This window comes from Semicossyphus pulcher, unplaced genomic scaffold, assembly GCF_022749685.1.
Source record: "Semicossyphus pulcher isolate SPU_LCO1_2020_fin unplaced genomic scaffold, fSemPul1.0.p SCAF_26, whole genome shotgun sequence".
Taxonomy (NCBI): Eukaryota; Metazoa; Chordata; class Actinopteri; order Labriformes; family Labridae; genus Semicossyphus; species Semicossyphus pulcher.
Window position 1 is genome coordinate 6810307 of NW_027211700.1, and position 20742 is coordinate 6831048.

Sequence of the window (20742 nt, forward strand, 5' to 3'; positions counted from 1 at the left end):
CATCTGAGCGTCCAATTCGTTTTTTTGGGGGGATTTTCACTTATTTTTGAAGTTGTATCTGTAGTCATCGATCTTTTCTTTGTTTGTTCAGCCATAGTAGATTACTGTTTACTTGCAACACTTGCAGAGACCGGAGAAGCAGCCGCTTAGCTCCGCCTACACTCTCTGGCAGACCAACCACTGCTGGGTGGCCGCTTGTGATTTTTTCGGCGAAAGTTGCACCAGACAATCCTTTCATCGATGGGCCATAGGCTCAATCACCATTGTGTTACCTCATTCAGCGATAGATTGTGACTTAACAGACATTTATTTACATGAAAATCTTCGAGATTATCGCTTTAAGGATAAATAGAGCTAGAATACTGATTCTTGGGGGGAGAAAAACACACTATTACAGATTTGACATCTTGATGCAAACCCAAGAAGTGTAGAATATATTACAAGGATTACATCTTTAAATTGGAGTAATCTTGAGAAACATCAGGCACACTGATTGCTGACATTTCTATATCCCTGCAGTAAATGGTAACTTAATGTTTCTAACCTTGTTATTAACTAAGCTGCAAGTCTTCACTCGTGTATGTGCAAAGTAGTAACACACTGACACTTGGCCTCGGCAGACCCAGCTGTAGACTACAAACCCTTAGAAAACCTGTTCCTGATAAGGATCATATTACATAACGCACACCGACTATTCATCCGAGTACGGTGTGACAAATGATTCAATATGCAACACTCATACAGGAAATACACGAACACTTATTAATTAGTTATTGTATTTGTCGAACAGGCCTTCATTAACTTGTATATACACAGTTCCATTATATTGCGGTTGTGGCTTTAAATGCTGTCCAGCCTCGTGAGTTCAGCTGCTGTGGTCTGTGGGTCGGCACTAAGTGATCTCTCTGAAAGCCCTCTTCTCCACATACTTGAGCTTGTGTCTCCTCTTGAACCTAAGAGACAGGGGAGGGTGAAAACAGAGAGGCACGTTTTAAAAATCAATAGACACCTTGTGAATGTGTGTAACGCAGTGATGACATGTTACATAAGAGGCTCAGGTCCTTACTTGGCTCTTTCTCTTGGCTCGATGAGGTTTCTCTTCTGCATGCTCTTGAAGCGGTCCTTGAGGACGCTGCCCTCTGGCTGTAGAGTGACAGAATTGCAGGAGACAAATCCACGTGAGACAAATGCGACTCAATTCCCACTCAAATTATAAAGCCTCATTTACACCACAAAGCCAGATTTAAGTAATATTCTGAGACATAATGGCTGGAGATAATAAGATCATATAAAACTGTAATGATCCCCGTGGGGAAAAGTGGGCTGTCGCAGTGTTAGACAAAAGGAGGGAGCTTAGAATAAGACAATACTTCTAAAGATAATACACCCTGTTAATGAACCAAAACTCATTACAGATAAAGTGTCACTTTGAAGGGTCAAAGTGGATCAACGAGTGAAACATTTGTGACAGTTCAAGTACCTTGAGTCGTCGCAGGGAGCCGGCCAGCTCGTCGCTCAGCTGAACCTCCAGATCCTGAGCCTGAAACCTGCAAATAAGCAGCAACATGTTAAAAACAGTGATCCTAAATAGAGCCAAACATATACTGTCATATTTCTAAACACATTGCATATCACTGTAATCATTTGGAGTTATTCCAATTTTTCCACACAGACGATCCAGCACAGAGACGATCCCGCCATCCCGTTTTGTTATACTGTTCAATTCGAAGGGAAATCGGTTTAGTTTTTTTAAACCAGCTTTGCATCATTACAGTGCGATTCATGTAGGGGTACAACAATTAGTTGACAGTCGACAAAAATAGTTGCCAACAAATTTCATTGTAGATAATTGCCCATTAATGTCATCACACGTTTTTCATGCCGTGTGCGGACAGAGCATTGTTTTATGGAGCCGAGTTTACTGAGGAGTGAGCCATCTCTCATCCTAACTATCTCCGCTGAGAGTTGCAAATGCAAAACAGCGACCGGGAAGCAACAGGTAAACAAAACATAGCAAAATGGCAGCAGCCGATGCAACACCATTGCGTCCTAAAACGTGTAAAGTCTGGGAGCATTTCACCCTCAACACTGCAAAGAAAAGGATCGCCTGCAAGTTTGTAAAGCGGACCTTGCTTATCACGGGAGCACGTCAGTGATGCGCGACCATTTGAAGAGAAGCCACAGTGGACTTGTGGGTGATGCAGACTCACACAGATAAGATACTTAGCTTCTCAGCTAGCTAACGTAACCCATCTATAGACAGGTTTGTATTGGATTTATTTATTTTTAAGATTATTTTTTTGGCCTTTGGCTTTATTTATAGGATAGACAGGAAATGTTGGGAGTAGAGAGTGGGGGATGACATGCACCAAATGATCGGCAGACCGGGAGTCGAACCTGCGACCGCTTAATCAACTGAGCTAAACAGCGCCCCTGTATTGGCTTTTATCTGATACTGTAGTGTTAAAGAACCTGATGCATCCCTCTTCTAAACATCAACTTAACAGTCCAACGTTAAAGATTTTTCTCTCATATACATTTTCAGTCCCTCACCTTAAAACCTTTTTTCTTTCCTTCTCATGTCTTTCTTCCTCCTTTTATTTCTCTTTTGTAACAGGAGCCAAATCAGCCACAAAGTTTATTAAGACATTTTTGAATGAATAATTTATTGTCTTTGTTAGTTAGCACATGCTTAAAATAACCTGCAACTATATTTAAAAGCTAAATAAGCCATTTATTAATTATCCGACTAGTCGACTAATCGTTTCAATGATCAATGACTAGTAGACTTTCAAAATAGCCGTTAGTTGCAGCCCTAGATTCATGTAAATCAAATAAACAATGTTTAACTTTCCTCTTTGATGCCTGGACCCCGAGCCCCTAGCTTATTTGCAGCATCATGTCATATGGCTGACGTTAGCTGGCAAACAGACTTGCTCACAAAAGTAGTAAGAGCCAGAATACGGTGAGGAGGAATTGCAGCATATGGAGGAGGGAAAAGGCCACTGCAGCCGTGAGTCAAGCCCTGCCAGCATGGGAGGTTGTGAGTATAGCAGTGTTTAGGAGCAGAGCTGCCCCGTGCCAGGGACATGTGGTGCTGCTGCCGCTATAAATATGCAACAATCAAATGGAAATGTCATTACAGCAAAGCTTTGGGCCACTAAACCCTGCTTTTATCTCTTCTTTTCAGGGTACACAGATTGAGTCTTTGTCTCAATACAAATATCTTGGTATTTTAATCGATGAGTCTCTTTTACACCACATATGCAGCGGTTGGTGAAAAGATTAAAACCTAACTGGGACTCATACATGCATACCTCTTCCCAAAGCGTACATGCTCTGGACACTATCGTGGAGCATTGAGGTTCATCACCAAGTTTAAAGCCGTATACTAAAACTAGTGTATTCTTATTTACAAGTCTATTTTAGGTATGCTTCCCTCGGACCTGATCTTACTGTCTGTCCCAAAGGTCAGAACTGAACTGGGGGGAAAAGGCGTCTAAGTTTGCTGCTCCCTTTACCTGGAACAGTTAGAAAAAGACCTGGAACTAAAGGAACTTGTCTCATTGGATGCTTTTAAGGTGTTCTTGAATAACTTGGTGGCAGGCACATCTGGCTGTAGATGTTCTGCTTGATATATTTAGGCTTGTGGTTGTTTTAGACAAAGTTTGACTGGTTTCACTTCATGTTTTTTATTGTATTATAGTCACTTATTCTGTGTTATGTTTGTATGTATGGCTGCTCATTGTTTGTCAGAAACTTTGTGAATGTGCTGCTTCCTTTCTTGGCCAGGACACTCTTGAAAAAGATATTTTGATCTCAAGAGCTTTTTTCTGGTTAAATAAAAAGTTTAAAAAAAAGGAAGGACATGGGAATACTTGAGATTTGAGGTATTTCAAAGTCTCGAAAACAAACTAGAAACAGTCAGAGCAAGTGGGGGCGGAACAGATGGCTGAGCATACAGGAAGCAACCAGATGCGGTTAAAAGTTCGGCCTTTAGACAGTTTTATAATTTCTCAAATTGTATTAAGTTCACACCTCTACATAAAGGACTGATGTTTGAAATCATTATTTTCCTGCAAGACATTTTGTAGACCTTCACCTCATAAACAAAGTCTGCACCAGGTTAAGTAAAAGCTAAGATATGCTGACCTCTAGTGGTGTTTAAATGGTAACTCCAGGGAACTACAGTCATGCAGCTTTAGGATACAGTGTTGTTTTTATTCCGAATAAAATGGGTGTAAACCTGACCGACACCTAAAACTGCAGCCCAGCAGGTGACAGGAACAGAAAGGGACTTTTAGGCCCATGCCTTGTAATAAAAAGGGCGCTGCACTAGTTTACAAAACAACATCATTTAAATTGTCATTTCAGTATGAATGAAGAGGGCATTAAAAAAAAGCAGGGAAGGCCTTATCAGAAGAAGCTTTGAGGTGCATTATGGGAAATTTAAGATCCAGTGTTTTAAGAGCTTTAAAACTAATACTGCCCTGTCAATCTTATCTTGTTTTTTACATAAATCTGTCTCTTGTAATTTCCTTAATTTTATGAAAATGAAGTACTGTAGTTTGAGCCCTTCAACGTGTGGCAGCAGGTGTGAGGAGTGTGTCAGGTGCGTACTTGAGTTTGCCGAGGCGTCTCGGTTGAGCTTTCTGGGCTTCCTGATTGGCCTTGCGTTGTGTCTGCTTGTCCTTGGTCTTATGGTCCTGCTGTTTGATGGCGGCCTTTATGGAGCGAAGCTGGAAGAGCTGCTGCTGCTGGTCATTCCGTTGTCTGCCTGCCAGCCGCCGCTGCTCCTGGAAGGGGGAGAGGAAGAGGGGCAGTGAGGCAGTGAAGCAGCTTTTTGAGAGCACTTGCTGGAAGCCAATACTGTTGAACAACTGTTTCATTTTCAAAGGCTTACTAGCTTAGGGGAATATCTGAAAAAGAAAAGCAACCTGGGTTTTGAAAAACAATACCTACCTTCCTGTGAATGTCAAAAACACATCTTAAAAGGGCCAGTTCGCCAATTTTGTGCCTTTGGCGGACGCTATCCGCTTCTCCAGTGGGCCCTGGAAAACCTCCACTAGACTACGTAAAATGCGTGATACAGCGGAGGCCAGGGAGCTTGCTAAACTACACTTCCTCAATCTAGGACGTCCGCCTCTGATGTCATGTCTCGTTCATAATCGTCAGGTTTGAAATGATGACTGCAGACCTGAAGATTTTTTAAGACGATCCAGCGGTATATTCTCGTCGCATTTCGGATTCTGTACCACTCTGAGCCGTTGCCTGCAGCGAAACGGTAGTATTTCACTCCAGGGTCTCTCGCTGGGCCGTTCCTTTCAGAGGGAGGGGCGCAATGCACCCTGGGTGTTGTAGGAATGTAGAATGGGCGAAACCACGAGCTGTTTGTACAACTTCCTCCACAGCTAAGGCGACAATTTCAAATATTATTGCTTCTATTGATTACAGAGACCAGCTTTGACTGACTGTGGCTTTTTCCAGGGGCTAATTGCTCCTTTAAGTTAGCGTTATGCGTATTTACCTTAACTTTGTCTGCCCTTTCTTTCTTCCTCTGTCTCTCAGTCTTCTTGGCCGACCGTGTGATGGCTCCCACTGCTACATCACCCCCTTCCTCATTAGGAGCCGCTGCCTCTTCGTTCTCCTCTTCTACCAGGCCTTCAACCTGCTCTCTTAAAATCGTCTCCTGCAGAACACACAAACGCACGTTAGATGAAATCAAAGATCCAAACCATCGCAGCATTGAGAATGAACCGATGATGAACAAGCTGAAATACTCATCTGTACCTCTGTTGCTGTGTCTTCTCTGTTGACAGCCAGCTGTCGCGCTATTTTGTCCTCCTCCTTTTTCTTCTTCACCTCCACCTCATGAGCCTCCTGCAGCAGGGCCTGAGTTCACAGATTAAGTGAGGAAAGGAGAGAGATGAAAAGATGAATCCCATGTTGTTCTTTCAGTAACATTTATTTGACCTTTAACATCACTGTATGAGGAGTAACAATCCTCTGCTGAGAAATGACTGTTCTCGTAAAAGGCCTGGCCCTGCTTCTTGCAGCTATTAGTAAGCGTGTGGAGTTGTGACTTACCTGATGGGAGAAGAAGTCTGGGTTGTAGGATCCTCCAGGAGCGATCACCTCCACAGCAGGAAGCACGGACGGCTTCTCGTTCAACTTCTCCGGGCGCTAACAGACAGTGATGAGGACAGGTTAGACAAACTATGACACATACATTATACAATATTAGTTCCCTACTGGCAGCTAATCTGATTAATAGTGGGGTGTGAAAGATTATTAATTGTGAATACTGTTGATGAAATCATGGGCATGAAACACATTGCAATGATATAAGGCTAGAGCTACCAACGACACAGCAAACGCAATGTAGCTAACGTAGCTAGGTTGTGCTTTAGCACTGTTGCTGCTTCAAAGCTTAAATGGGAAAATGACGAGACGGCTTCCCAAAGCCGGCACATCCGCTCAAGACAGCCAAACTCACAACTCTGCTATTATAGCCAGGGCTGCACAATTAATCCAATATTAACCCTGATCACAATTTTGGCTTCTCACGATTAAATAATTGATTGACTGCGATATTGATGTTTAAAATGCTCCACCCGTAGAAAACTCTACGGCACGTCAAATCAAGCACTCCCTAAACTAACAGCCGCTCCTCCAGGGGGCGATCAAGAGGTTTTGGCTTCACTTTCGGGGGAGCTGGAATGTCATGAGTGCCTACCTTGCAGCGACAGTTTAGAGTGAAAGAGTAAACAACTGAGACTGATGCGGTGTTCGAAATGCCGTACTATATACTATACATTATATACTTCATACTGCGTCCTGCGGTAGTATGTATGGAGGAGCTTTTCTAAATTCCTTTTGCAGTATGCTACGCCAGGCGGAAGTAAACAATAACCGCCACTTCTTTAGCTATAGCGCCCCCTTCTGCTGGAATACTGCTGCTGTTCAACATTTCAACTGCCGCTGTGACGTTCCAGCGCTTTGCATTGTGGGATACAGTGGGCGAGGTAGACTGGTCCGATGCATACTGGAGATTTTTTTCTCTGTAGTGCTAGTATAGTATGGCATTTTGAACACAGCAGGTGTTTCAGTTCAATAAGTGACCATGTTAACTGGTGAATTTCAATTGAATAAGTCTGCGGTTGTAGTAGTGAAAGCAGCCGTTAAAAGCATACATAGCTATCCTCATGAATGCCTCTTTGCAAATGTGTCATGTAGGATACCGACGCTCAGTTGCACAAATGCTGCTTGCTGTTCCGCTAAAGCAGGAAGCGAGCAAGTCACCCTTTAAACCGAAACACCGATCCCCTGATATGGCTTGTCGTCGGTTGTTTGGAGGCATTTCAGGTTTAGGGCGAGTGATGTTAAGCAACAAAAAATATGCAAAGAGCGCTTGAAACCCGTCTGCGCCGCAAAGCAACGCAACAGCAAAAACTTTTATTCTCACCTTGACTAGCTTCTTGCCCGTCTGTTGGAGGTACCAGGGGTCGGCTGTATTTTTGGCTACATTAAGAAGAGAAAATGGTTTCAAACATAGAAGCATTAATGTGTACAGCATACCTGCTGTAATCTCCCAACATCTTTGGATTCATAGGTCGTACATTAAACTTTTTTACAAGTGTATCCTCAGATCCCAGACGACTGTTCACACAACAGTCATCTGAGCTCCAAGTTGATCTTCACATTCCCATGAAGGAAATACTGGGAGCGCAAGGATGGGATCATCACTGGACAGACAGACAGATACAGCCGGAGCACTCACGCTCTTGTCCCCATATGTCGTAATATTCTCTGTCTGGGTTGTTGTTGGCCTCCGTCACAGCCCTCTTGGCGGTCCTTTCCACCGGCCGTCTGTTCAGCAGCTGTTTCTGCCTCCGCGGCACCACGCCTTTGGCTGCCAGCTGCTCGGCCTTCTGGGCAATGCGACGGAGTTTCTTGGCATTCGGTTGTTGAAAGGCGAGCACACTGGGGAGGGAGGGGGGGCACACAGAAGAGGAAGTTAGCTGATTATGTGAGGCAGGAGGAGTTTAAGGACACGGTAGCTTGAGATATAATGGTGAGGAGTTGAATCACAGTAACCATTCTGCCTGATTAATTTAACTACTTCATGATGCATGTTTGAATATCCTCAGATCCCAGGACACAGTTCACACAACTGTCTCCTGAGCTCCTGTATGTCTTCTTCACATTCCCATGAAGGAAATACTGGGAGCGCAAGGATGAGATCATCACTGGACAAACATGGGGTCCTCCCAGACAGTGATACAGTTATTAAGATACAGACGCTCAGCGCAGAGACTAGATTTGTTCTGATGGCCATACCAGGAAAAGATTTTGATACAGCCTAAAATGCGGGTTCTGGATCGTTGCAGGCGAGTAGTCTGTATACGCACTGAACCAATAAGCCATGACAAAAATTCAACTGCAAAACGAGCAGCTAGTTCCTAGTTTTCCACAACTTATCTCCAGGAAAAGTCTGTCTGATGTCACATTAGTGACCAGAACACGTAGTGAACTGACCGCTGTGCAGCAGAGTTTGTGCGTCACCTGCCTGTAAACAAGCACGCAATGCTTCTGCTACTGCCATCCACATGTTGGCTGGATTATCAAGGCTTTTCAGTAAGTGTATTCCCCTTAGAAGGGCACCACGTCCAGGTGATGGTTAATGCTGTGGCTAGATAAACGGGCCATTCAGAGTGTTTACTTTTAGCGGCTACACCTGCAGCACACAAAGCTGTATGTTTGGTTTCAAAAAAAAGTTACCGACACCGGGCTGATCACGCTGATTTAACGTACATTTGAACACTGAAAGAAATGGTAGATGACATACGTAATGCGCCTGCAGCCCACAAGTCTATTTGTATTTATTAGGAAACATGTCACTCCACCGGAGCTCTCTCTACTTATCATGCAGGTGTCAAGAGTCACTGAACCAAGTGTGGAAGAAAGTAAGAGGGTTTTTTTGTTACGAGAAAACAGACTTAAAAGTCCTAGATAATAAAAAGTATGACTGTAAAACACAATTTATTTATCTGATATAATATCTTGGGGGTTTTTTTTATACCGCACTAAATATCGCAGGTAACGTCCTATCAAGTATGGTAATCGGTATCAGGAGGCAACACCTCTAATAGTGTCAGAGCGCAATTAAGTCCTGCCCACAATAGAGTGGATAAAGAATGATTGTTAACCATTGACTCTGCATTACTAAAAAAAAGGTGCATCTTTGTCCGTTTCATTCTAGCAACACACAGAAACAACATAAAAGCTGCTGTGATGCACTACTGCCAAATTTTTAGAGGCATCCACTTAATCTTTGAGAAGTCAAAAATGAATAAACACAATAAAACGAGGCTTCAACAAGTGAGGGACCCTGACAGCCAAACTGTACAGGCTGAAGCTAAAAAATTCACAGCCATGTTTTGGTCTTTGTTAGGTTACATGATGATCTCTCCTGGTGATTTGATCAAATTGTTGTAAATATCAAAGTATGTAACTTCTGGCCAGTCAGTGGGAACGTTTCTCTAGTGGACGTATTAGATTAAATCGTCCTTTGACTTGCTGATATCTAATGTTATTAACTAACTACATGCATTGTTTGTCAATGTTTCAGCCCTTTGTTGCTAATAGTGGCTCGTATTCTTCCCTTCCTCTCTTCCTCCCTCTGGTGGGCAGACATAGTGTAGTGTCAACTAGTATCAGATGGTTATATAATTTATGTAATTCCACTGTTCCCATATACTGAACAAGTGACCACGACCATTTGAGAGCTCTGTTACTCCTGACAATGTCTTTACAATTAATAATACTAAATCAAGCCATTACAGCAGAAGGGTAAAGCACAAAGAGAGATATTGGATACTGACTCTTTCGGAGGTGGGACGAGGGAGTCATGCTGCAGGATCAGGTCTATCCTCAGAGGACGTGACGCTTTCCCTTTCCTCTTCTTCCCCTCTGGAGGTTCTGTTTCTTCATGGAGAAATATAGATGTTAGATTCAGAATCATGTACACATTTACTTACATATTTCTTTAAACCTTAGCAAAGCAACACAACTTATTTGTTTGTACGAAAACTTTGTCTTACAACCTGTAATTGTGAAATGACATTTACCTTTCTGTTCAGCTTTCTTTGGTTGTCCGACATCCAAAAAGAACAAACTGTCATCTGCCTTCTCCGACAGCAGACCCCTGAAATACATGAAGATCATACAAGGTGACGTGTTAGACTTACAATCGAAGGAACTGCTTTTCCCTCATGTTTAAGTCAAAAGTAACACATTTTATGTTCAGTGAATTTGTGGGGCAACACTTCAAGAGAATGGTAAATCATTTACAATGTTACAATTTCATTTAGCGGATGCTTTTGCCCAAAGCGATGTACGTCAGTAAGTGACAAAACAAAACTTTAACCATTTATTTATCGTACAATGTGTCACATAAATTTCTCTAAATGTGTCTGAGACTAAGGTGACTTCTTTAAATAGATTGTTTTGTCAGAGCAAATGGTCCAAATGCCAAAATGTCCAAATTACTATTACACAAAAAGACAAAAAAAGTTAATCTTCCTCAGATTTGGGATCGGGAGATGTTAAATGTTCATAAGTTATGCTTGATAAAAGGGTTTCAGAATCAGAAATACTTTCTTTATCCCTTGGGGCAAATTCAGGCTTTACAGTTTCTCTAATACAGAGAGAAGCATTAAGAAATACAGGAAATATAAATAGAAGTTAGAAATATTTCAAGTATGTGCAGTATTTATACACACTAGATAAGAAATAAAGATAAAATAGGAAAATTATATGAAATGGTTTGATTTTGACGGTTAATATGTGGTCAAATGGGTTGTCTATTTATTTGTTCACCAGCTAAGTGAAATATTATCCACACAAAATCAATTTCGAGCAAAAAAACACCTTTAAAAAAAAAAAGAGACAAAACAAAGGGTTAAGCTTACACACGTTGGGGTCTACATGTGAGAAATAACACCCAGTACAGAACCTTATCAGGCGAGCAAAACGTCATCAGGTCACTGGCCCTCACTTTCAGCCAGAACGTCTTGATTTAAAATGAATATCTGATAACTTCATATGTTTAGGGAGGGTTTTTTAGAACAGTTTGCCCTGACAAAATAGACTGACTAGGTTGCATTTTATTTAAACAAGAAAGAGACGACGTTGCTCGATACAAACGTCCGTTACGTTGAAGAGACGACGACAACAATACAGGACATAATGGGTAAAATATCCGAGAAATGTCCTGTATCGAGGTTTCGTAGTGGTGGACATTATTCTGAGTTTAACATGAACTACACACTCTTCGTTCTCCCCACACACGACAAACCAAACTTACCCTGTGGTCCTCTCCTGGTGTCTGACGTCTTCTAAAAAACCCTCTATATCATTTATGTCACTGTGTTTGTTCCAGTTTTTTTTCTTATTCTTGTTCACTCGTTTTCTTCGACTACTGACCAAGTCTGCGGAGTCTGAACTGGACTTTAAATTAAGAAAACCTGGCTGAGAGGTCGCCACGCGTTTCAGCCTCCTGGCCGCCGCCATGTTGAAAGAGTGAAGGAGGAATACCCGTCTTCCTCTTTTGTGCAGCAGTGAAGGGGGTGGCGCCGCCTGCAGGACCGACAATGTAAGTGCTATAAAGCTGTATAAATATAAATAAAAGTTTAAACTGTCGTTTTTTTAGGGTAACAATTTTATCAAGCTATGATTAATATTTTGGTCTTCAAAAGAGTGAGTATGTTAAGATTATTGTACGTGAAAGTCAAAACATCAACATTCCCTTGTGGTGTTAATTTATCATTTCTTTATTTTTAACATGATATAATAAAAGTAAAAGTCTGACCAAAGTATTTAAAGTAAGAAGGACTGAGTGTCAGTCACTATTATTTCTCTCGCGAGTATTGGTTTTGCTTTAATAACCCTTTTTTTACAGGTAAAAAAATAACATAAAAAAATTAAAGTAACCCAAACCAACAACAGTGTAAAAAATCAAAATTAAGAAAAGTTTTATCAGGACCATGTTGGTGCGTGAGTTCATGTGATTGTTTATCATGCTGCTGCATGTGTGTAATATGTTTGTCCCAAATGCATCATGGGAAACGTGTCTCCTGTTGCTCTCCTATGTTCTTTTTCCTTTTTTTTACCTCCCTTCATTTTATTGCGAGAACAACGCTTTAGAGACTCAAGACTAAATTCCCATTTTCAAGCTTTGATCCTTCACTAATTTCTCAAAGGTAGGTATCAATATTTCTATAAACCCTCAATCTATGATTTAATGTTATGTTAGTTGTCGGATAGATGTGGTTTTTCGTTTATTTTCGATGAAAAAGAAAACGCAGAGCAGTCGAGCTATTATCTGCCTGCTCGGGGAGTCGGGGACCTAAAAGGCATTTGTGATCCAGTCGAATTTGACTCGGAAATGCGCCTAAAGTGAGGGGTCATCTGACAAAATATTGTTCACCAATTGATCCCCCGACATGTCTAGTTTAATCCTCAAAAAGTATATTCCACTTTTACGTCGCGGTTTTAATATACTTTCGTCGTTTTTAATCATCACCCTCGTCGTTTGCTACAACGATTTTTCCTTCCCGTTTACATTCTTCTAGCCAGCAGCCAGCCATCATCGTTAGGTTAGTTTGTTTCTTGACACCGGGCAGTCGGAGTGGGCGGTGCAGCTTGGTTTCCTTTAAAATAGCTCATTCTGAATAAAAAATCAAGGCTTGCACGTAACCGGGGAGCACACTATGAAGAAACGAACGAACCCACGTTCAATGCGCAAGAGGCGGGGTCTGTCGGACAGTTATCGTGCTATGATTGGCCGACAGATTACCAATATCCCGCCCCATAGCCTCGTATAAACAGTGTGATTGGTTTACGTGATAAAGACCTGTGCTATGATTCGATGGCGTTGCTGTCCGTTTTTAACTACAGTTGTTGCATAAGCTGCCTTGGATATGATTTAGAAAAAAAAAATGCGGCTTCTGGGGATGATTTTGTAACCTATTCCAAGTATTTTATGGTGATGTAAAGTTCTTAATTAAATAAAAATATAGTAAATGTAAATGAACTTTTCGTATTCTTTATCTCCTGTATTCTGAAGCCACACTGAAGCACATGTGCCTTAAAATGCTTTGTTTTTACTTTAACAACATAAACTTTGAAATGTGTCCTCAGGTGATCTTTAGCAGCCATGGCCCGTACCAAGCAGACTGCCCGTAAGTCCACTGGAGGCAAAGCCCCACGTAAACAGCTGGCCACGAAGGCTGCTCGCAAGAGCGCCCCTTCAACTGGTGGTGTCAAGAAGCCTCATCGTTACAGGTGAGATCATACATCTCTTCTGTTTGTGTTGGCTAAAAACAACATAAATAGACATAAACAACATAATATATGTATACATTTTAGCCACATTGTTGCACAAGTACACGTCAACTGACTCACAAATGGAATCAATACTTTTCCTGTAGTCCTGAAGAAACTCTTTGGTGAAATATTAAGTTAACTCTACCAACAACTTTTATTTAAAAAAAAAAAGTTGACTGTGTGTAATGTATAATTTGGACTGCAGAGTAAATTGTGGAAAACATCAGAGTAGAGCTTATTTTGTATCCTATGGAGTCCGACTAATAGAAAAAGACTGGAGTTTAAGCATTACATTACACACACTATTATGAGATGCTTTCAAATTCAATTTTCATTAACTAATTTTTGCCTCTCCAGGCCCGGTACTGTGGCTCTGCGTGAGATCCGTCGTTATCAGAAGTCCACTGAGCTGCTGATCCGCAAGCTTCCCTTCCAGCGCCTGGTTAGAGAAATCGCCCAGGACTTCAAGACTGATCTGCGTTTCCAGAGTGCAGCCATCGGAGCTCTGCAGGTCTGTTTTAGCAGCAATGACTGCAGAACATTATTAAGCTAATGGCATGTTTTATCATTCAAACCAAAACGCAACATTTTGTCTCTGCCATCTGCAGGAGGCCAGTGAGGCCTACCTGGTGGGTCTGTTTGAGGACACCAACCTGTGCGCCATCCACGCCAAGCGTGTCACCATCATGCCCAAAGACATCCAGCTGGCACGTCGCATCCGTGGGGAGCGCGCTTAAAATGTTTTCTGATTCGTTATATGCTATCCTCTTGTTTGTTCACCACTGTTTCCTTCCTCTATACTTAGTTTGTAGTTTGGGTTGAGGTTCTATATATCATGATTGTGATAACCGTAAATTGTGTGACCATGTCCTCTTTGGTGCTACAAATAGCAAAGTTTCCTTAGAGATTTCATGTATGTTTGAAACTTTGAGTCACAATTACACTCCTCACTTTTAACTTGCTAGCTCAGAGGGAATGCCTAATCTTAATGGGCAAGGTGTTTTTGCAAGCCAAGAATAGTTTGGGATATAAAGTGAGCATAGGAAATAGCATTAAGGTTGAGACATTCTTATCTTCAGATGGACATATACAGTGATGTAATGGGTCTTCTGTCTTTTTTTTCCTTTTTTAAATAGAAATTTGTTGTAGAAGTAGTGATTTTTTGTTTTTTTACAATAATGGTGTATTTCTACTGTTACTGTTTAATGTATCAAAAAAAAAAAAGTTTGATTCTGGTTGTCAATTAGAGACGTCATTGTGCTATGATGACACTGCATTTTTGGCAGATTACACGCGGCGTATATGTAGCAGACCTATGTTGATCATATTTTGATTTTCAGCCACGTTCTAATGTCCGGGTAATGTTTTGACTTTTTGTTCCTCTCTCAGGTTGATATGATAACCTATTTTTTTTCTACTGTGTTTTTGATTTATGTTTTAAGTCATTTTTAAAAAGCAAAATATTTGTACTCCGGGATTCACATACAAACATAATAAACAGATCCTTGTGGTTAAATCAAGCTGTACGAGTGAATACCTGCATAGTAATGCTATTCATATTTGAGCTGAAAGGATAAAGTTAAAATGAATCAAAATCCCAGCTTCTCAATTAGAAGGATTTTCTTGTTTTTGTGTGTGTTTTAAAGGTAAACTGAATTGCTTCTAGTTTTTGGAAATTGGCAGTACAAAATGAGCAATTTAAAGGCAACTGGGATTTTTTTTAACCAATAACCAAGAAGGAAATTGTCAGATAAATCACAAGATTAAAGGTTAGTTACAGCCCTAACTAACATACTTCTGCATACCTTTACACTGACAGTACATTTCTCTCTTTTTCATTCTTCCAATGAATGCTGAATATGGGCAAAATAAAAATGTAATTGGTAAATGCAGTAGAAGTAATAAGTTATTTCCCCTTTAATGTTTGATTAAACTCGGGCATATTTCACTAACATCCTTTATATTGTAGAACAAATCCAAAACAATTGAATTGCTCCGTCAATAATGCTACTAATGAAAAAGGGTTTATTTTTATATTCATAAGATACATACAGGGCACCAAACAAACAGCTTTAAAATTCCATCACTAAGATTTCTTTTATTCTCGTTTAAGTCACTTGCAGACAAACTTTCGATATTTAACATAGGCTTTTTATTCATTAAAACAGGTAAAAACAATACTGTTACATTCACTTAAAAGGATGACTAACCTTTTCAATGCCAGGTCACGGTGGGTTTGACCTAGATGGTCTTTCCCGTTTTATGTAGACAAAGGCTTCACACTCTAAACAGCAGCAGAACACCTTTGTTTCCCCATCAACTAGTCAAAATTTGAATCACCGAATTATGTTTTTATTTCCTAATAAAATGCTGTCAAACTGACGCAATTACTCTATGCTTATTTATTTTTATTTAACTTTATTTAATTTGACATCATACAACAAAAACTGATATACAATAACATTAATGACATTGTATATCACTATAAAGTCCTTTAACATGACAACAAACAAGCATCAGTTAGAAAGTAAGAATAAAGTAAAAGAAAATAAGTGGGGAAAAGAAAAGACAAAAAACAAACACTGCCCCAAAACAATATAGACCTAGGGGTTTCCATCAAGTTCACAGTTTTAAGGCGTTACTCTTCTCCATGAATTTAGATAGAAAATAGTTTCATAGTTCCTTGTGGAAAGTATTATTCCGTGTTAAAGAGCATGTGTCAAACTGATAAAAGTGACCACAGAAATGTTTTGAACACTGTTGCATTGTGGGACAAATGATTGACGCGGCGGCCATTTTCCCGCTGGACGCTGCTTCCCATTGTGGATACGAAGAAGAAAATAGAGACAAGCGAAACATTTCTCACGACTTCTACTCACTTTTCCCCTAGGTAAGCCTCTCAAAATATGTCCCTGTGTTTGTGAATGAACTTTATATTTTTAAGTTGTATTTTTTTTATTTGTCGGCACATCTAACAGCGAAAAACTACAGATTTTGTCGTGTGTGAAAATAACAAACACGGCAGTCGAAACGACGGTGAAATGCAGTCTTTACTGCAGTCGTTCAGATGAGCGGAAATTCTGTTTCAAATTATCCGCCGGTTCAGCTCGGTTCTACGCAGCCGTTAAGGACCGTTCAGCTCCCCTATGATTATCTATGAATTCCTTGAACTGTCTTCTGTCTTGTTGTCTCCTTTTCCGATATACTGGAACAGCAGTTCTTTGTAAATTTTGGGTTGTTTATGTGCTACTCCTTTGCTCTTCTGCCCTGGGTCTTTATCCCGTTTGCGCATCAAACCGCCGCCATCATCAGAGCGGAGTAGGCGGAACTAGCAACAGTGGAACGCAGCTGCAGAGCCCGCCTACTTGGTAGACTCCCTATGCTGATTGGCTCATACGTTGTGTTTTTTGTTACGTATTGGCCTTAAAGCCAATAATATTGTTGTTAATCTTAGATTGACGTTTGTCGAGCTGAGTGTGTCGGGAATGTCTTGTATGTTTACTTCCTCAAAAAGTTTACTTATTTCAAGTTTCATGGTCAAATGTAAAAACTTTATGATGTAGTATTTATATTTGAAAACATACATGCCTTAAAAAGGGTTAATAATCAATATTTAGTAAGTGTCTTCCAAAACAGAGACAGTATCACCTGAAGTGTAGAAGTATCAGACCAACAAAATTCAGTAGTAGATACAATATTCTTTTCATCTTTTATCTAGTTGCATGCATTCACATTGCATGTTACATTAAAGTACAACAGGAAAGAATGTACAAAAATCAAATTACTTAAAAGAAGAACTATGAAATATGTTGTGCAGCTGAAATTGAAATTTGAATTCTAAGTCTTTGTCCTTTTTCCCTCTCATCCTTTTCAGGTGATCTTTAGTAGCCATGGCCCGTACCAAGCAGACTGCCCGTAAGTCCACTGGAGGCAAAGCCCCACGTAAACAGCTGGCCACGAAGGCAGCTCGCAAGAGCGCCCCTTCCACTGGTGGTGTCAAGAAGCCTCATCGTTACAGGTGAGACAAGCAAGACAGCTCCCAAATGTGCGATTTCACTGTATTTTACGCCTCACAGAAATGCTAAACCATAAGATACTGATGTTTTAAGAATTTTAGGGACAAAATTATAATAACAAATCATTAAATGTTTCTTGAAAGCAAAGTGAAAAATAAACTAATACCCTAGCTTGCAAATTCAAACTAAATCTGTTGTATATGTGAGTTGATTTGAATTTGTTTGATATAAAAAAGAGATTTTACAACCAAGTTCTATTTCTTATTTTATCCACACATAAATAAATTTCTCTGTGTATTATGAAGGCCCGGTACTGTGGCTCTGCGTGAGATCCGTCGTTATCAGAAGTCCACTGAGCTGCTGATCCGCAAGCTTCCCTTCCAGCGCCTGGTGAGAGAAATCGCCCAGGACTTCAAGACTGATCTGCGTTTCCAGAGTGCAGCCATCGGAGCTCTGCAGGTCTGTTTTATAGGCCCCATGATTCTACACTATGCACTCATATTTGGCTTATTATTTTCCATAAGTGAATCCTAAGTGAACACTTATCTGATCATGATTATGGCATTGTAAATTCTAGACAGTTTCAAATAATAAATGTAAACGTTGATCAGAGTTATAAAACAGTGTTTATTTTAATATATTCTAGATATACGTGTCTGCACTAGGGTAAGCCAGCTGAAGAATTAATGTAATCAGTAAAAACCACAGTGTATTTATGCAAGTAACCCATCTAGCAGGGAACGTTCCTATAACATTGGCTAACATTACCTACAAGTCCTAATCACGTTTGAAAGAAAATGTTTTAATCTAATATTCAAAGAACATTTTAAGGATATTTATCATTTCAAATAAAGTTCTTGTAACGTTAAAACTTAAACTAAGACAAAACGTTTTAATGTCAACATCCTGAAGATATTTCCAGGATGTTATTGAGGCCTGGGATGTCAGAACGCCTTTTATAAAACATTTGCTCAATCTTACGTAAAAACAAAGGTAGAACATGCTCACTGCAACATTCTGAGGATCTTTTCCAGATGTTAGTACGGCCTGAACTATCAGTGCGTGATTTATAAAACGTTCCTGAAATATGATTTAAACATTCTCACTGCAACTTTCTGAAAATGTTTTCAGAGATTGTTCTCGTACTATTAAAAGGAACATTCTGGGAACCAAATAAAAACTTTCTACTCAAAACATGAACTGAACATTCTCAGAACGTTCTTAGAACAAAACATTTTTAGCTGGGAATAAGAACATGTTTACAAAATTTGTATAGAGTAATATATTGAAATTGCATATTGTATCTTATATTCATATAAGCAGGTCTACTAAAGACTGTACAATACACAAGCAGCTTTCATAAGATACTGTATGCAGGGACTGATGGCTAAAGCTTCATCTTAGTGTGTCACAACTAATTATAATAACAATCTCCCCTTTAATAAAGTTACTGGAGCCAAAAGTGAGCAATTAAATATTCAAACAGTCATTTTACCTCTGCTGACGACTGCTTCATTTCCTCTTTCCCCCTCTGCAGGAGGCCAGCGAGGCCTACCTGGTCGGTCTGTTTGAGGACACCAACCTGTGCGCCATCCACGCCAAGCGTGTCACCATCATGCCCAAAGACATCCAGCTGGCGCGTCGTATCCGTGGGGAGCGCGCTTAAACGCTTTCTCCTCTCTATCTTTCTCCTTTTCACCTCCTCCTGCCCTCCCTTCACCAGTCTGTCTCTCTCCCCTCTGCCCCTCACCTGCTCCCTCCCTCCCTCTCTTCCTCCCTGTGTTAGTAGTGTGTAGAGGAAAACTGATTATATTATGGATACAGTGTATAGTCGTGGTTTTCTTAGTGCTCTCGGCAGCAGACTTTTAGGGTACTCTCTTTTCGTGCATGTACCGACTCTTTGGTGATGAGATCTCCTCAAGCACATGTCTCCTAGTTTGCACTGTTTCTAATCGGACGTTGGGGAAGAGGATGCTTTGTATGTAAAAAATGGTGGACTAGAACAATGCAAAATTGGGAGGGAAGAGATAGGAGGAGAGGACAGGTATTTTTCTGCTGGGGGACTCTCGTCTCTTTCTGCAGCAGGGTGCTAGAAGAACTTCCCTGGTCCTCTTCTCTTGCTCGCTAACCTCTGCCTACGTCGCTTAGAAAGGTGCAGAGACGACTGTGTTAGTCTCTTGATGGCAGAGGGTGCATGAGTGTTTGCTCTGATCACCACAGTCAATTGTATACAATCCATCAGCATCTTTGAAGTTGAATTATGATTACCATATTGATCTTCGCCGTCATTTGACATGTTAGGTTTTTCTTCCTTCCAAGTAAGTCTCACACACAGTTTATTTTTTTCACTTCAGAGTATTTGTGGATGGCATGGAGATGGGGGGATAAATCAGATTAAAACACCTACAGAGAACAAAAAACAGAATTGAACAGATTTTTGTACTGAAATGCAAAGCTACTGACTCGTTTTGGCACCAAAGTTTGATCCTCTTGTAGACGCTCTTTTCCTAACCGACAGAAGAGTTTAACCTCACCTGTTTTTGTGGTGATAGAATTGGTTTCCTCTAATTATTTCAAGCCAAAGCTTAAGAGCTCGAGTGCAGTGTCAGAGATACTTTTTTAGCAGTGGCTCATTTTTTAATAACGGACCTTTTTATAACAAAGGTTCATTTAGGTTTGTAATTAAGTCCAAATCTGAAAGATCTAAAAGTGTGACAATGATTTTTTTAAAAACAAAAAAACTGATTAAAATGTGAAGAATTCTTGTAAATCAGTGTTACATGGCTGATAATACTGGTCATGTTTTCTGTATACGTCCCCCCTTTGCTTCTGTTTGTTTTCCTCCAGATCTGTTGATCGTCTGTATACCGTCTCTCAGGTTGACTCGTCACCCTTTTAACTTAATTTTTTTTTTTTTTGCTCAATTTGATTTTCTTTTTTCTTTTTTTTTTGAAATGTTGAGTATAATGTTTCAATTAAACAATGTTTGTAATTTCCAGATTTGTCATATAAGGTGGTAATAAATGGATGTTACACACACTTCCCTGTCTTTTTATTATCATAGCAACACTAATCAAGTAATATATTCCTCTTAAGAGGAAAGTTGCAATGTGCCTCAGATCCTTTACCTGTCAGTGTAAATAAGACTCAGTGTTGTTAGCATAGGAATTAAAAGATACAGTACATCTCTACTAATAAACCATTTTTGTCCCCGTGCTAACCATGAGGAGTCTTTCCTCATACAGTGAATTTAAACCGTGCATGACCAAATAAAGCTGAAGCATTCCTGACAACAAGCCTTAGCCCTGTGGAAAAGGATTTAAGAATAAGTAGTTTT

The 20742-nt window shown here is 40.3% G+C and overlaps 3 protein-coding genes across 3 annotated transcripts; 2 read left to right on the top strand and 1 right to left on the bottom strand.

Moving 5' to 3' along the window:
• Nucleotides 1-352: 352 nt before the first annotated feature.
• Nucleotides 353-11574, bottom strand: nop53 (NOP53 ribosome biogenesis factor). Its single transcript, XM_069676596.1, has 12 exons — nt 11369-11574; nt 10131-10207; nt 9885-9987; nt 7781-7983; nt 7466-7521; nt 6088-6183; nt 5791-5892; nt 5528-5689; nt 4621-4796; nt 1481-1547; nt 1067-1143; nt 353-953 (listed from the first exon to the last, which is right to left on the bottom strand). The coding sequence occupies exons 1-12, from the start codon at nt 11572-11574 to the stop codon at nt 893-895; spliced, it is 1386 nt and encodes a 461-aa protein (XP_069532697.1). The 3' UTR covers nt 353-892.
• Nucleotides 11575-12162: 588 nt separating this feature from the next.
• LOC138604745 (histone H3.3A) lies at nt 12163-14905 on the top strand. The gene is made up of 4 exons (XM_069676731.1): nt 12163-12263; nt 13204-13347; nt 13747-13900; nt 13998-14905. Exons 2-4 carry the CDS (start codon nt 13220-13222, stop codon nt 14124-14126), a joined length of 411 nt encoding a protein of 136 aa, XP_069532832.1. The 5' UTR covers nt 12163-12263; nt 13204-13219; the 3' UTR covers nt 14127-14905.
• Nucleotides 14906-16176: 1271 nt separating this feature from the next.
• LOC138604736 (histone H3.3A) lies at nt 16177-20444 on the top strand. Its single transcript, XM_069676716.1, has 4 exons — nt 16177-16279; nt 17264-17407; nt 17711-17864; nt 18943-20444. The coding sequence occupies exons 2-4, from the start codon at nt 17280-17282 to the stop codon at nt 19069-19071; spliced, it is 411 nt and encodes a 136-aa protein (XP_069532817.1). The 5' UTR covers nt 16177-16279; nt 17264-17279; the 3' UTR covers nt 19072-20444.
• Nucleotides 20445-20742: the final 298 nt, after the last annotated feature.